The following is a 14,973-nucleotide window of genomic DNA, read 5'->3' on the forward strand; positions in this document are numbered from 1 at the left end:
GGGAAACACAACCTTTATCATTTTAGAGGCTACTGTATCTCTGGTCTCTTGTGGCTCTAAACATCCATATACAGTGGGTCACGGCTGCTCCACTGAAGCACCAGCAACTATGCTAGGATGTTAAAGGTGCATTGACTCCAGCTGGAGTTGTGGTTGCACAGCATCTCTGAAAATAAGGCCTTCGGTGTTTCAAGTTACATAAGAATGGCCATACTAGGTCAGACCAAAGGTCCATCTAGCCCAGTATTCTGTCTTCCAACAGTGGCCTATGCCAGGTGCTTCAGAGGGAATGAACAGAACAAGTAGTCATCAAGTGATCCATCTCCTGTCACCCATTCTCAGCTTCTGGCAAACAGAGGCTAGGAACACCGTCCCTGTCCATCCTGGCTAATAGCTATTGATGGACCTATCCTCCATGAATTTATCTAGTTCTTTTTTGAACACTGTTATAGTCTTGGCCTTCACAACATCCTCTGGCAAGGAGTTCCACAGGCTGATGTGCAACACCCAGAAATGGAAAAACCCAAATTAGAGGGTGCTTTTGAAAATTTTTCCACAAGCAATTTGATTAAGGCCACACAGAATCAGTGGCTGAGGCAGGAAGAGAACCCAGGATTCCTGACTACCATTGCCTTGCTCTAACTATTAGGCCATTCTGCCTCCTGCTGATTTTGGAAGAGTTGGGTTTTTCTTTGACCTGCTGTGGTTCTCTAGGATTCTCACTTTCCATCTCCCACGGCTCTCTACTTGTTCCAGATCCTTAAAAACAAGCCCTTTTATGAATCATTTGGAGACGCTATAGCCAGTGCCCTCTTACAGGCCCAAGGAAGAGACATAACCGGTAACCATCCTTTTTCTGATAACTCACAGCCTGCAGCTGGATGGTAAGATCATTCTTCTCTTGGCTGAGGGTGGCCGTCTTTTCCTCCAGCTGTTTGACACGATCAATTAGCTCCTGAGTCTTCGACATGGCATTCCTCAGCTCCTCTTCCTTCACCTTCATCTCCTCCTCCTGTCGGGCCACATTCAGCAGAGGCTTCACCTGTAAGCATGCAGTTGAGCCAGTGAGGTTCACAAATGGTCTTCTCTGTAGCAACTTCCCCCAGAATGCTCCTGAGCCGATCTCTTTATTGCCATATTGAAGTATTGCCTGGGCCTGGTGTCTTCTGAAATGACTGATTTGGTGCGGAGTGCTTCATCACTACAGTGTGAGTTAGATGACTTCCAGGAAAGGCATCATCATAAACTACTTACCCGAACAATTCTGGACCCCAGCAGAGAAATCAGGACAGTTTGCCAGATTCTGAGCTCATCACTAGAGCTACTGCAAAAAGAAAAGCAGTACTTGTGGCACCTTAGAGACTAACACATTTATTAGAGTATAAGCTTTCATGAGCTCTAATAAATTTGTTAGTCTCTAAGGTGCCACAAGTCCTCCTTTTCTTTTTACGGATACAGACTAACACGGCTGCTACTCTGAAACCTGTCATTATGCAAGAGCTACTGCAGGTTCACACCAGTGTAACTGAGATCAAAATCTGACAATGTCTTTTGGAGGCTTTTTGGCCCAGGTCCTCAAAGATATTTATTTAAATGGGAGAGTAAGATGCCTAAGTACCTTTGAGGCTCCAGGTCTTTGCTCCTGAGGTCCTGAACTTCTGGTAAATTGAAGACATTGGGCCCACATTTTTAACGTTTTGACCTACACACATGCAAAAGCCCCATATTTACATTTGTGCACACACAAAATGGGGGTTGAATAATGAATATTTAAGGTGTGCAACATCAATTTTGCATGTGCGGATGTGGGAGGCTGCGCTCCCAATGGGTACACAGGTAAATTGATCAGATGCTGTTTAGGTTCCCTTGTGTTAAATTTGGCCTTAAATTGGTGTATGGGTCCTTCAGCATCTATTAAGCAAGAATATCTTGGCCAATGCTCCTTTCCATCCCCTGCCACCAAAAAAAAATTTAATCTTAATGGGCCTATGAGACGAGAGAAGAAGCCATTGCTGTGGAATCGGGCTCATCCGTCCTATTTAGGCCACGTCTTTCTGAGTTGCGGGGGAAATGGACCAAGAAACTTTATTCTAGGTTTTAGGATTTAATTAATAGCCTGAGTCCTTCTCCAGGGTTCAGAACTACAACACCTAGCTGCTTAAGGCAGAGTTGAATTTTATTTGTTGGAAGAGGCAGATCCAGGGCTTGAATTTCCTAAAGAACCTAATTCCTGTTTCATGGAGGTGGCAAATTCAGATTTCAAAGTGTCCTCCATTTCCAGACTGCTCTGACATTGACTTGGAGAGAAATCATTCATGCCCCTTGCCCTGTTAATAATTAGCAAGAAAGTGACTGGCACCCAAAGTGTATTTACTTGTTGCTGAATAACTGGGCAAGGCAATTCTTTTTTTCCCTACCCCTTATCTTCAAAATCCAAGTGCCCCACCCATTGCCAGTGCTTGCAGCTGCTTTTATTTCCTTCTGTGTAAGCTGTCTATAGTGGGGGGGGGTTGTTTGTGGGAAGCATGAGTTATACAATTATCACTCACCTTGTTATACAATTTCCACCAGCCCCAGAAACGCAGCTGCAGGAATTTGCGAACATTCCTCTGAATCGCCATCAGGCCTAGCCTGTAATGAAACCGAACAGGTTGTGTGGCTTAGAAACAGACACCAGTTTCCTGGCAATGTGACTAGGTAGTTGAGACATCAAGACGTTGTCCTGGCATGCAGCAAGTTTCTTTATCCACTCATTTGAGAGATGTAGTTTTCAGTCCATTCTTAAATGCTGAACGCACATTTCTCCATTGGCTAGCGGGGTTTTCTCTTAATTTAAGATGATTGTTTCCTAAAGCAGATATTTATTCTCAAAGGTTCGTTGTGCAGTGTGTATATTGTTCTGGGTGGGTATCACTGTGGCAGTGTGATAGAACCCCGCCAGGAGGCTGGAGCCAGTATGCAAAGGCTATGTAATGCTGGTGCATTCGCTGAGTGGGGTAGGAATGGATGGAGCAGTGTTCTCCCAGTCCCAGATGCAAGAAAGGTCAGTGGCAGTGTGCTGTGGTAGGAAAAAGGTGGCAGGGTTGTACTGGGATAGAAGGAATGCTGCCACTGAAGTAGAACATGGCTGTTTCATGCATGGGAGGAAACAAATATGGTGCATCATCTGGAAAAGATTCTAACTGGCAATATCTGCCTCCCTTCCACCCACTCCATCTTGCAGCCATAAACACCGCCTAGCAGCAGCAGAAACAATACAGTTCTACTGCACAGGCTGGGATCAATATGTTAAGGCCCCACTCTGATCTACCTCAGCTGTGTACCATGAAGCTGTGTTCCAAAGGGTTCACTGCTCCACAATCAGGTTTCTGAACAGAGGCAGGGCTTGTGGATCCATCACTACATAGATCCATCAACTAGTAGAGTAGATGCACAGGAGGTAGTGGAACTATTGTAGCCCTGTGGCCTGAAGGGGAGGATTCTTTAGCCCCTTGATTCCCATATAGATCCACAGTGCACAATCCCGTTACTTTGGTTGTGTGCCAGGACCAAGGGTTGACATCCAAGATTCATTTCATGGTGCCTAGTAGAGAATGAAGTACGTTAGCAATTGGTTTCTAGTGCTCTCTCGGATGCATTAAGTGGTGTCTCATATTTCAAAGGGATACCTTCTTTCCAGCATCTTTTTGAACTCAATCCTCATCAGGAAGCCACGAACATGGCTCTGCAGCATGGTCATGATCTTTGCCAGACGGTCATCGCGCAAGTCTTCCAGTTTGGCCAGGACTCCGGCACGGAAGAACACCTTGAAGAGCAAGAGAAGACTGTTAGAACTTGGCTTCCAGGTCATGCACCAGAACTTTGAACCTGTGAACTTCTTCCCCCATCTCTAGGCTTATTCATGTGTCTGGGCTTAGTCAGGGCTGTCCCCTTTTAGTTTCCGTCGTGGGTTTCTGCCTTTGTTGACCTGTCTGACTTTTCACCTACATTTACTATCACTGTAGGTCACTGGTCCCCAAACTGCGGCTGGGCCTGGGCAAGGGAGGGAGCACCACCCAGTTCAGTTCTGCCCCCAGCTCCACGCCGGCCCCAGCCCCAGCCTCAGCCACTGGTTCCTGGCCCCTGCAACCAGCCGCGCCCCTGTAGTGTTTCTAGTATAGACATACACTAAGGAGCGAGTAAAAAGTGAAAGGACCTGAGAGTTTAGCCCATCTTTAAAAGCGTGCTTCCTTTGTATTATCTTGCTCTGTATTTGAGAACGAGCATGTCACATTGCTCTGGGCCGTGAGTTCACATACTGGAAGGCAATGGACGGGGGAGCTAAGATTGCTGTAGGAACTTTTAACTCTGAGGCCTGGTCGACACACAAAAGTCCCAGTGCTTGAATTAAAATTGGCTTTGAAATCAACATAAACTGGTGCCATTCCCTGTGTGGACACACTTCAATTGAATTATGACGGTCTGGGATTCATTTAGCTTAATATGATAGGAAAAAACAGTACCTTGGTGTGCCCAATTTTGAACTCATTTTCCCCCAACTCAGTAGAGGCAAGCAGCAATTCCGATGCTTTCTTATTGTCCACAAATCCCTGAGGGATTACATTGGGGTTCAAGACTTGATATCTGAAATGAGAAAGACGTAGTGATGTAAGGGCCACTGTTAGGAGACGAGCTAGGCAGAGCCGTCCTTAGGATTTATGGGGCCCTAGGCAGGATTATTAAACTGGTGCCCCTATGGCCGACCTGCTCTTAGCAACACAAACATAAGCGGACAGTATTGGAAAACTTGCCACATGCACTTTATTAAAACCAGTTTAAACAAATGAAGCACACTATAATGCTGATGGACTATACTTGCACTAAAGTAGCAGCGCTATGGAAAAAAATTCTGATTTATTGACAGAATGATGCGGAGAGTCACAGGTCCCCGCAGAGACCTGACCCCCGTACCCTCTCCCTCATGCAGAATGTGCCATGCCAGTGCATTAGGCTCTGTGAGTACGGCCCCTGCCTTCTGCCTACTAAGGAGGCTGCAGCGCGCCCTGGGTGTGCGGGAGCCGACCTGCTCTTGCCTGCTGTCCTGGTCATAGGTGCGGACTCTGTGGGTGGGTGCTCCGGAGCTGGAGCACCCCGGGGAAAATTTAGTGGGTGCGGTGCACCCACCAGCATCAAGCTCCCCCCGTCCCCTTCCCAGCAAGCCTCTCGCGCTGGTGGTCCTGTGCTTACCAACTCCTCCCCCTCCCTCCCAGTGCTTCTGGAGCACCGCGAACAGCTGATTCGCAGCGTTCAAGCTCTGGGAGGGATGGGGAGGAGCAGGGATGAGGCGCGCTCAGGGGAGGAGGCAGGGAAGAGGTGAGGTGGGGTGGGAAGAGGTGGGGCAGGGGCAGGGCCTAGAATGGGGGAGGGGGTCGAGCGCCCCCCAGCAAAATGAGAAGTTGATACCTATGGCCCCAGTGGTGCCCCAAATTTGTGGGTGCCCTACACAGCCGCATATGCTGCATACGCCTAAGGATGGCCTTGGAGCTAGGCAAGGGTTAATGTCTACTTCCATCACAGTCTCTTCTAGCAAAGGTCTCAAAAGGGCTGGAGTGCCAGCTGTGAGATGTTTATAACCATCTCTGTTTCTTATCTTTACTTAATTAGTAAGTTCCTGAAGGAGAGGATGTAGGAGGGTTAGCAGTGAGCTACTCCATCTCCCGATTGTCCAAGGAGGAGCCCATATAGGGTGTTGTTTGTGTCCATCCTCCCAAACGGGCCGAAAAATATAAACATTCACCTCTGCTTGAATTCAGGGTACTGCAGTCTGTTAGGAAAGCCCTTCCTGCAAATACGGATGCCTTCCAGCACTCCATTACAGGCCAACTGGTGCAAGATCAAGTGGGCATCAGCCACTCCTACGAAAACCAGAGAACAGGTCAGCACTTTACTTTACTGAGCCAGAGCCAGGGGAACAAAACGACTGGAGCTTCTTACGCCATTCGCCCTCGGTGACACAAAGATGTAAAGGGAGAGGTTAGTAATGGACAGAATTCACACACTGTGGGTAGAACTGAAATGGAGGAGAAAGGACTGTATTAAGGGCGCCCTTCACTTTGCTGTGTTGGGTACAAGAGAAGCTGAAATGTTCTACGCCAGAGGGCCTGTTTGTGTACATTTTCACTTCAGCCCTGCTCCATCAGTCTTCTTGCAATTACTGTGTGGCTGAGATTCCACTGACTCCTATGGAAATCCAGGAGGTGAAGTATCTGGTACATTTATCAGCCCAACAGCGTTTTCAGGAGTAGACAAGGAGTTAAAGGGAGATATCAGTGATAACCACCCTTTAACAGAAGTCCGTGTGCTACCCTGTGCTTTCTGTTACTATCCTTGCCAGTTTACTGCATGTCAAGGCAGTTTGGTATTTTCTTGTTCATTGGACAGCCACAGAGGAATGAACTGTTCATTAGCTAACTGCTCATTAGCCATCTTGTCTTCAAACCTCTCTATTGGAGTCTTGTCCCACACTAACATTGCCTTTAAGGGACACAGAGGTGTTCTATGAAGCGATACCCCATGTATCTTCCATGGATAAAGATCTGCTGTTCAGCCAGCCAAAGCTAGGGCAGAAGGCATTGTGTTTCTTTACCTGAGTGTGGTTCAAAGGCTCTGCTTACCAGACTGCTTGAACTCATTCGGAATGATGCAGCGTACAAAATGGGGCGATGTGCTATGCAGAGTGGTCATCAGCTTATTCAGCTGCTCCTGAAGCCGGAGGAAGAGAAATAAAGTGAGCGAGCCAAGCAGAAGAGAGAGAACCTCATGCTCAGTAAAATTAATTCACACTCCTTAGTTGTGAAGATAACACTAGGGTGCAGGTGCAGGCTGGATGCTGCACACCAGGTGAAGAGCGTTGCATGGATGAACGTTTGAGGACACCATGGGTGATCAAGAGGGTCTGAATCCTGGATTTTCAGTTCTAAAAAGGCAGCTGATGTGATCTTAGTGTTCTTCTTATTCCACTATTCATAAACGATCTCACTGTTTTCTTGTACTCCCAACCTCTCTTTGCCATGTCTACCTGTTGAATCTTTTCTAAAAACTTAGATTCATAGATTAGACGAATGGATTCCTAGGCCAGAAGAAACTATTGGGATCAACTAGTCTGACCTCCTGTATAACACAGGCCAGAGAACTTCCCCAAAATAATTCCTAGAGCATAGCTACAATTCCTAGAGCATATCCTCGATTGTATGCTCCTTTGGGCAGGGCTGCTCTCTGTTATATGTGTGTATAGTGTCTGGCCCAATGGGGACCTGGGTCACTACCAAAATACAAATAATAAAGTACCCTATATTGCGATTGACGGGTGGTGAAGGCCCACTTACCCTATAGAAGTTGGAGACAGTCATGAAAGAAGAGCCTCTCTTCTGCTTCTTGGCACCACCAGCTGAATAATATTAAAATGCATGACATATAAGTGATATACTCAAGTATACATTAGATGAAAGTGCTATACTATAGCACACAAAATTAATACATCTCCTCAGGAGCCTGTAGTTCACAGTACAGTTCTCGCTGGAGAAGACAGCCCTTAAATAAAAAACAAGCATCCATCAAACCTGCACGCTATTCTGGTTTAGGGATTTTGTATTCATTTACTGCTGTAAGGGAATCCTGGAATCTGAAGTGAGCTCAGTGCTTGGAAAAGAAGGGAAAGGAAAACTGAATTTACAATATTTTGTTTGAAAGTACATGTACTGGTACATCATTGGGCCAAATTCTCCCCTCGGTTACAGTGGTGCATATGCATTGCTTTGCACTGTAACTGGATGGAGTGGGACCAGTGTAACAGAGGAGAATTTGACCCAATCTGTTAATAATTTGAGATCTTAAAAGCCTTTTCATAGTTTTCCCATTCATCTTTTGAACTGTGGAGCCCTAGGCCAGACTGGCAACAATCCAATGAGGCAGCAAGTTTTCTGGTTGATAAAAACCTGACATTGGTCTGGTCAACAGAAGGCCATTTACTGCCTGGAGGGAATTCCATAGTTTGTCATTAACTCTGCATTGCATCCTCCCTTCATTCAGACACAAGTGTGTGCCAGTAGCAGTGTTCTAGAGAGGCTTCATTCCAACAAGGTGAGCTATCTTGGCCAACACTAAGGGGGTGTCGTTTTCAAGGACAGAGCTAGCCCATCTTTCAGCATGGAAGAGGTTGTATTGCAGAGGAAGTCTGCTACCTGGCTGCAAAGGATGCTACAACCAGTGGCCTAATCCTTGCCACAGAGAATTGCAGGGAAACATTAAAGGACTAGACACGATCACATTTGCGCCCAACCACATTGCTGTGCTGTGTGATGTTTACCGTACCTGCAGCCTCCTCCTCTTTAAAGAGATTACCCAGCAGTACCGTGCTGGATTTCTGGAACAAGCCCACCACTGTTTCATTCAGGGGGTCCTTGTTTTTCTCCAGCCACCCAGTAATATTGTATGCCACCTGGAGAAGGGGGAGAAAAGTGAACACTCCAGATTCTGAAAGAGCATGTTGCTGCAACACAGTGTAAATAAGAAGATGCTCTTCTCCATTGACTACTAGCCCTGAAGACCCCTGAAGAGGAAGGGGGAGAAATCCACTGCATGAAGCAGGAAAGTGACTCAGTTATTGCTGACTCACAATCAGCATTAACTTATTCACTGAAGTCTTGTGGATTTAGCAGGGTTTCTTGCCATGGAAAGCAGATGTTCCCCTGATGGAGGAGCTTTGGCAGGCTTTGAGGAGAGAGGCCTGTTGCAGGCAGAGGTTAGACACTTCCTTAATATGCATTCACCCGGAGCCACTGACAGAGGGGACAATATGGCCCATCCACTGGTGTCATCTGAATTTAGCGTAGCGTAGTCTAACACAAATGTCAATGTCAAATGCCCATGTGTGATCCAGGGATGGCAATAGCTGCTAAATGTAAATAAGACACAGAAAGCTCTTGTGATTCAAGCTGTGCTCATGTTTTGTCAGAATGTCTGTGCGGTCGCGTGCATGAATAACTGGCAGAGCTTGGTTATATGCATAAAGACAGTTCCTGCGGCTAGGCGTTGGCACGGCTGCTTGACACAGTCTCCATGAAAGACTAGACAAGCGGCAGCGAACCCCAGGACTCAGGCTCTTCTGGCAGCATTTGAGAAACAAGCAAAAATTAATTTAACCCCTTGGCTGATTTGCGATCCCAGTAACTGTCCTGTGAGCCTTTGTGCTCCCAGAAACAAAGTTCTGGTACTGGGGGGACAAACAAAACAACAAAAACAACATTGTTCTGGACGTACCGTGCCAGCGTAGTGCACGAGCTCAAAGTGGGCTTCAGGCCCTTTGCCCCTGCCTCCCTTGGGTTTCAGGAAGTTGGATGATTTGCCTAGGTGGTTGTCATAGAGGGCAGCCTTGAAAGTAGCATCCGTGGCCTTCGGGAACACACACTGCTCTTCCAGGATAGAGAAGATGCCCATGGGCTGGGGGAAGAAAGAGGATCACAAGGTAGAAGCAGATGAGAGAAGCCCATTACTGCCATCTCAGTGATTTTCAGTCATCTTCACCTCTGATTTGAGTTTGCCACTTACAACTAGATTATTATCTAGTCATTTAATTATGTGCAGCTGAGTAGACTCATGACCATCTAATCTGACCTCCTGCACATCGCAGGCCACAAAACCTCACCCACTCCTGAAATAGACCCCTAACCTCTGGCGGAGTTACTAAAGGCCTCAAATCATGAAGAGATAGTCAGTAGGCAGACCACGGCCAAATCCAGACCACCAGACACTTTTGAAATCTTTTTTTATGTACTTATTATCATGATTGTTATTTTATTTATTATTATTATTTTCTCCGGTGTCTGGATCTTGACTATACCTTGACCAAGAAATTTGGACCTTGACAAAAAGTAATTGACTACCCCTGATTTAAAGACTTCAAGTTACAGAGAATCCACCATTTACTCTAGTTCAAACCACCAAGTGACCAGTGCCCCATGTTGCAGAGAAAGCCCAGAGTCTCTGCCAGTCTGACCGTGGGGAAAATTCCTTTCTTACCCCAAGTATGGTGATCAGTTAGACCCTGAGCATGTTAGTGAAACCCACCAGCCAGACGCCTGGAAAGAATTCACTGTAGTAGCTCAGATCCCTCCCCATCTAGTGTCCCATCTCTGGCCATTGGCAATATTTGCTGCTAGCAGTTGCAGGTGGGCCACATACCATTGTAGGCAGTCTCATCATATCGTCTACTGCATAAACTTATCAAGCTCAGTCTTGGAAGGCGGCTCCCCTGGGGAGGCTGTTTCAGAACTTCACTCTTCTGATGGTTAGAAACCTTCATTTAATTTCAAGCCTAAACTTGTTGATGGCCAGTTTATATCCATTTGTTCTTTTGCCAACATTGGCTCTTAACTGATTTAACTCTTCTCCCTCCCTGGTGCTTATCCCTCTGGTGTATTTATAGAGACCAGTCATAGCTCCCCTCAGCCTTTGTTTGGTTAGGCTAAACAAGCTGAGCTCTGTATGTCTCCTCTCGGAGGTAAGTTCTCCATTCCTCTAACCATCCTAGTAGCCCTTCTCTGCATCTGTTCTAGATCATTCTCTCCACGCACCTCTCCTTCAGGGCAGGGACAGTTACCTTTTCCAGGAGATCAATGCAAGCCTGCAGATCCATGCCAAAGTCAATGAACTCCCACACAATGCCCTCTCTCTTGTACTCCTCCTGCTCCAGCACAAACATGTGGTGGTTGAAGAACTGCTGCAGCTTCTCGTTGGTGAAGTTGATGCACAGCTGCTCAAAGCTGTTGAACTGCAGAGAGATGGGGGGAAGCAATGCATGAACTAATCAACCGTTGAAGTGTAGCCCCGGAGGCTGCAAATACAACACAGCTGTTGGCAAGAAGCAAAGTATCCACTCTCGGGAACAAGTTCTAATCTCTGTTATTCCAGAGCAAGTCTAGAGCAACCCTACTGACTTCAGAGTTATTTCAGATTCCCTCAGTGGTGGAAATGAGATCAGAATTCGGCCTTAGGTAACCGAAAGATGAACAATATGCACCTTTCTTTCCCTAATGCAAAGCCGCCTGATTGCTGTTTCTGCAACTGAGGGCTCCAATGTGGTCATTTGCTCATTTTTTAACCCCCACATGCTCTATGATTGTTTTCTGCCAGGGTATTGACCTCTGTTTGGTGCCCTTGATTTAGTGACCCATCCCACTGGATGATGACTGACTATGCCGGCATGTCCACGGATACTGAAGTTAATGTTTTGGAGGAGGGCAGGATGATAAGGGAATATTTTCACAAACAGAGGGGTCCCACTTCAGAGAGAGGGTCTCTTGCTTTGTGTACCTCAAAGATCTCAAAGCCAGCGATGTCCAGCACCCCAATGAAGAATTGTCTCTGCATCTTGGTGTCTAAGGTCTTGTTGATTCTGACCACCATCCACTTGAACATCTTGTCATAGACAGCCTTGCCCAGGGCGCCGACGGAGTTATTGCACTGTTCCATGTTCTGCCCCTTCTGCACAAACTCATTGCCCACTTTCACCCGGGGCCTGGTGATGCCCTTCTGGAGCTCTCCGGAGTTGAGACCCATGAGGTGGGCAACTTTGTCAGCCACTGTTGAAGGACAGGAGGAACCTAGTTAATCTTAAAGGGAGGAATAATGTTGCTTGATCTCCTGTTTGTGTCTTTTAGCATATTCCGGAAAGGGGTTATGGGTTCTGCACTCTGGGGAGCACAGAGATTGCTTCACCGCTACAGCATAGCGCTCCACAAGGGGTGGGGAGGGGCCATAGTTTTGTCCCCTCACACACAGTGGCCAGCGGAGCTGGGCAGCCATATTGGAGTTGAGGGAGTAGAGCACAGTCAAGAAAGAGATGCAGCAGAGGGTGCTCTGCCTTTGTCCTTCAGGAGACATTCTGTCTGCCCACTTCCCCGGGACTCCATACTAGCTGCAATGCAAGGTGATGTCTATGAGGAACAATCAAGCCTTTTGCTGAATGCTCAATCACCTGTCTAGACCTGACACCCCTTTGGAGTGATGAAGGGCAGCTTCTGGTAGCACATCTGCTCCCTTTAAAGATTCAGATGCAGTTGGTTGTTTAAGGTCATTTTTATCCTTTGGAAACATGCTTGGGTTTAGGTAGCTTTTCTGGGACGTCAGTGAACTGGCTGAGTAAAACAATCCATTCTCGGGTTGGGTGTAGATTTCCTGGGCATACTTTGTCCCAATGCAGTGACCCCAGCCTACCCTCAGTGGTGTCTACGTCCGCCTGCTCCTCTCTTGCCTTCTGCCTGAACTTCATGTTGCCAAAGTGCATGATGCCTCCCGTCAGCTTGTAAATTCCAAGCTTCTCTTCTGGCAAGAAGCCTAGAACATCAAAGGCCACCTGGCCGAAGGGAAAGAGACCCACAGAAGGGAAATATAAACCTGCACCTTAAGCAGGAGGACTTCTCCTTACTATAAAAACCTAAAGTCATTTCACAGCCCATCACTATCAGCCTAGTGAGGTCCCTTCGAACTAGCTGTAGATAACGTTTCGGGGAAGTTATTTGGGACAGATCCTCAGCCAATGGACATCAGTGTAACCTGATTGTCTTTAATCCACCACTTAATGCCAGCTGAGAATCTGCCCCTTCGGCAATAGTCATTTGAACAATCTCATGACATAAGGAGTTACATCCAATGCATTTGCTGAGATTTTCAAACCCCCTTTTTAAAATTCAGGGGAATAGGGCATTGCCATCCCCTCAGAGGGCTCTGAGAATCTCAGCTGTTTCATTTAAATCCATTCATTTTCAAGGAGTGAAGCCTGTAAAACACCAAGCGCCAGTTTAAAAAAAAAAAAAAAAGATCATTTTTCTAATTCAGACCACTATTTCATCATTCTGTACCAAATAATCAAAGGGCTGGTTGAACTCCCACACTGGGCGGAAACCTGAATCTCATGCAAACAATGAGCCTGATGGAAGACAGAATGAGCTGCTTCCATCTCTCATGTAACTCCACTGGGTCTGGTAGAGTCACGCCAGAGAAGAATGTGGCTGAGTAACACTTGATCTTTTGGAACCCTTATCAATATTTCCTGAAATCCAGGTCACCAACCACAGTCTTCCAAGGGCAGTGGTGGAATCCTATCACCTGAAACTAGTTTGGCCAAAACACTGGTGAATTAACTGTAGGAAACAGCCCTACAATAACCCTCATGTGGGTCTATAACAAAACTGAACTTAAAACGGACTGTACAAAGATGTGGGAAAATTCAGTGTTTCTGAGGACTATTCTATGCCTAAAGCTATTGCTCTAGCTAGCAGCTCATTTACAATGAGGGAAGCCTAGCTCTTCTAGAGGGTCGTGTGGCACTATAACATCAGCAGCTGAAGACAGTTTGGACTCTGTAGCTGAAGCAATGCTTGTAATACCACCATCAGGAGCAAGGTTCCTAATAAGCCCTTTCCAAAGCCAGATTGCCCTTTGAGAAACCTGTATGAAAACAGTCATAAAAGAAGGCTCAAAATCTGCTAGGCTTCCACATGCAAGAAGTCCAATGAAACTATGCATGTGAGTTAGGTAAGCAGGCTTTACCCCATGATGTGCACCAAAGTTTACAGATTCATAGGTGTTATGGCTACAGAAGACCATTATAATTAATCTAGTTTGATGTCTGGACTAACACAGGTCATAGAATTTCACCCAGGATCTCCTGCATCCAGCCCAGAACTTCTGGTTGAGCTAGAGGATATCCTGTAGAGAAGCCCAATCTCTGAGTGATGAAGAATCTAAAAGATCCCTAGGTAAGTTGCTGCAATAGTTAATTACTTTCACTAATAAGAAGTTGCCCCCTTATTTCTAGAGAGAACTGAGATCATGGAGGAGCAACATGGTGAGCCAGACCTTTTTCCCCCCATTTCATTTTTCCAGACTTACATCTGTGACAAGCAGCTCTTCCCCATCATCCATGTTGTCTACTGTAGTTACACCCTGACATATCCAGTGGTAATGCTTGGGATCAGGCACCAGAAGCAAAGATTCTGCAGAAGGCAAACCAAGAGGTGATTACATGTTCTGATAGCAATGCAGTTACACAGCAGTACCTGCACTGGACCTATGGGTGGAGAAGGAAAACTCTTCAGATGGGGAGGGGAATTAGGAGTTTCATTTCCCTGGGATCCACTTCTAATGGAGTACTTTGTAAGAGACTTCCTTTAGGTTGAGATTTTCAGACCTCCTATGGGATGTGGACACCCCATTTCCATTAAAATTAGTGAGAACTGGACACCCAAAATCTCTTATGCAACATTGAAAACCTCATCCTCAGTGTGTTTCCCATGTCTAGGGAAATAAGCAATTTCCATGCTCTAGCAATCCATCACTTCAGTTTGCACCTGATGTTCATTACCTTAGCACCAAACCTGACCAGATTGGCTGAGACCTGACATGGCACGCCTTAGACCAGTCAGTTACAGGGATTAAAGAAAGGGAAATACAACTTCCCCTTCACTCACTGGCCTGGTCTCCCCACAGTTCCTCCTCATCCTTAGCTGATTCAGTAAGGTCACCTTCTTGAGTCAACCTACTTTAATGACTGATAAACAAAGCTTTGGCAAATAGATTTCTCATCCTGGAAACAGAGGACATATCAGGGAAACCTGAGTTAAGAAGAGTGACTATACACAGAAGTGCCATACCAATCAGGTCAGGCTTCTTCTTAGAGAGGATCTGGTAGAAGATGTGATAGCTTCTCTCAGCTGCCTGCTGGGAAATGACACGAGACTTCTCTAGGAGATCTGAAATATAAAGGGGATCATTGGTAAACCCAGGCCTGTGTTAAGATTGCAGACATGGGGAAAAGTGTAGGGTGAAATCCTGGCTCTCTTGATGTGAATGGAGCCAGAATTTCATGTACAGTAAGTATCCTTTGGAAGCAAATTTCTTCTCCATTCACTATATCCATCGTTACTGTAACAATAA

The 14,973-nt window shown here is 46.3% G+C and overlaps 1 protein-coding gene across 1 annotated transcript in view; it reads right to left on the reverse strand.

Moving 5' to 3' along the window:
• The window catches only part of LOC119862158 (myosin-16), a 45,841-nt gene that overhangs the window by 23,844 nt on the left and 7,024 nt on the right, over nucleotides 1–14,973 (reverse strand). Inside the window, exons 8-21 of the mRNA XM_038418299.2 lie at nucleotides 14,691–14,789; nucleotides 13,930–14,033; nucleotides 12,253–12,391; nucleotides 11,350–11,618; nucleotides 10,637–10,807; nucleotides 9,298–9,477; nucleotides 8,350–8,476; nucleotides 7,365–7,426; nucleotides 6,654–6,741; nucleotides 5,777–5,894; nucleotides 4,503–4,623; nucleotides 3,669–3,805; nucleotides 2,550–2,631; nucleotides 869–1,042 (exon numbers count right to left, since the gene is read on the reverse strand). Coding sequence (XP_038274227.1) covers nucleotides 869–1,042; nucleotides 2,550–2,631; nucleotides 3,669–3,805; nucleotides 4,503–4,623; nucleotides 5,777–5,894; nucleotides 6,654–6,741; nucleotides 7,365–7,426; nucleotides 8,350–8,476; nucleotides 9,298–9,477; nucleotides 10,637–10,807; nucleotides 11,350–11,618; nucleotides 12,253–12,391; nucleotides 13,930–14,033; nucleotides 14,691–14,789 — 1,871 coding nt within the window. The remainder of the gene's footprint in view (nucleotides 1–868; nucleotides 1,043–2,549; nucleotides 2,632–3,668; nucleotides 3,806–4,502; nucleotides 4,624–5,776; nucleotides 5,895–6,653; nucleotides 6,742–7,364; nucleotides 7,427–8,349; nucleotides 8,477–9,297; nucleotides 9,478–10,636; nucleotides 10,808–11,349; nucleotides 11,619–12,252; nucleotides 12,392–13,929; nucleotides 14,034–14,690; nucleotides 14,790–14,973) is intronic.

The sequence above is a fragment of the Dermochelys coriacea genome, chromosome 10 (genome assembly GCF_009764565.3).
Source record: "Dermochelys coriacea isolate rDerCor1 chromosome 10, rDerCor1.pri.v4, whole genome shotgun sequence".
Lineage (NCBI taxonomy): Eukaryota > Metazoa > Chordata > Testudines > Dermochelyidae > Dermochelys > Dermochelys coriacea.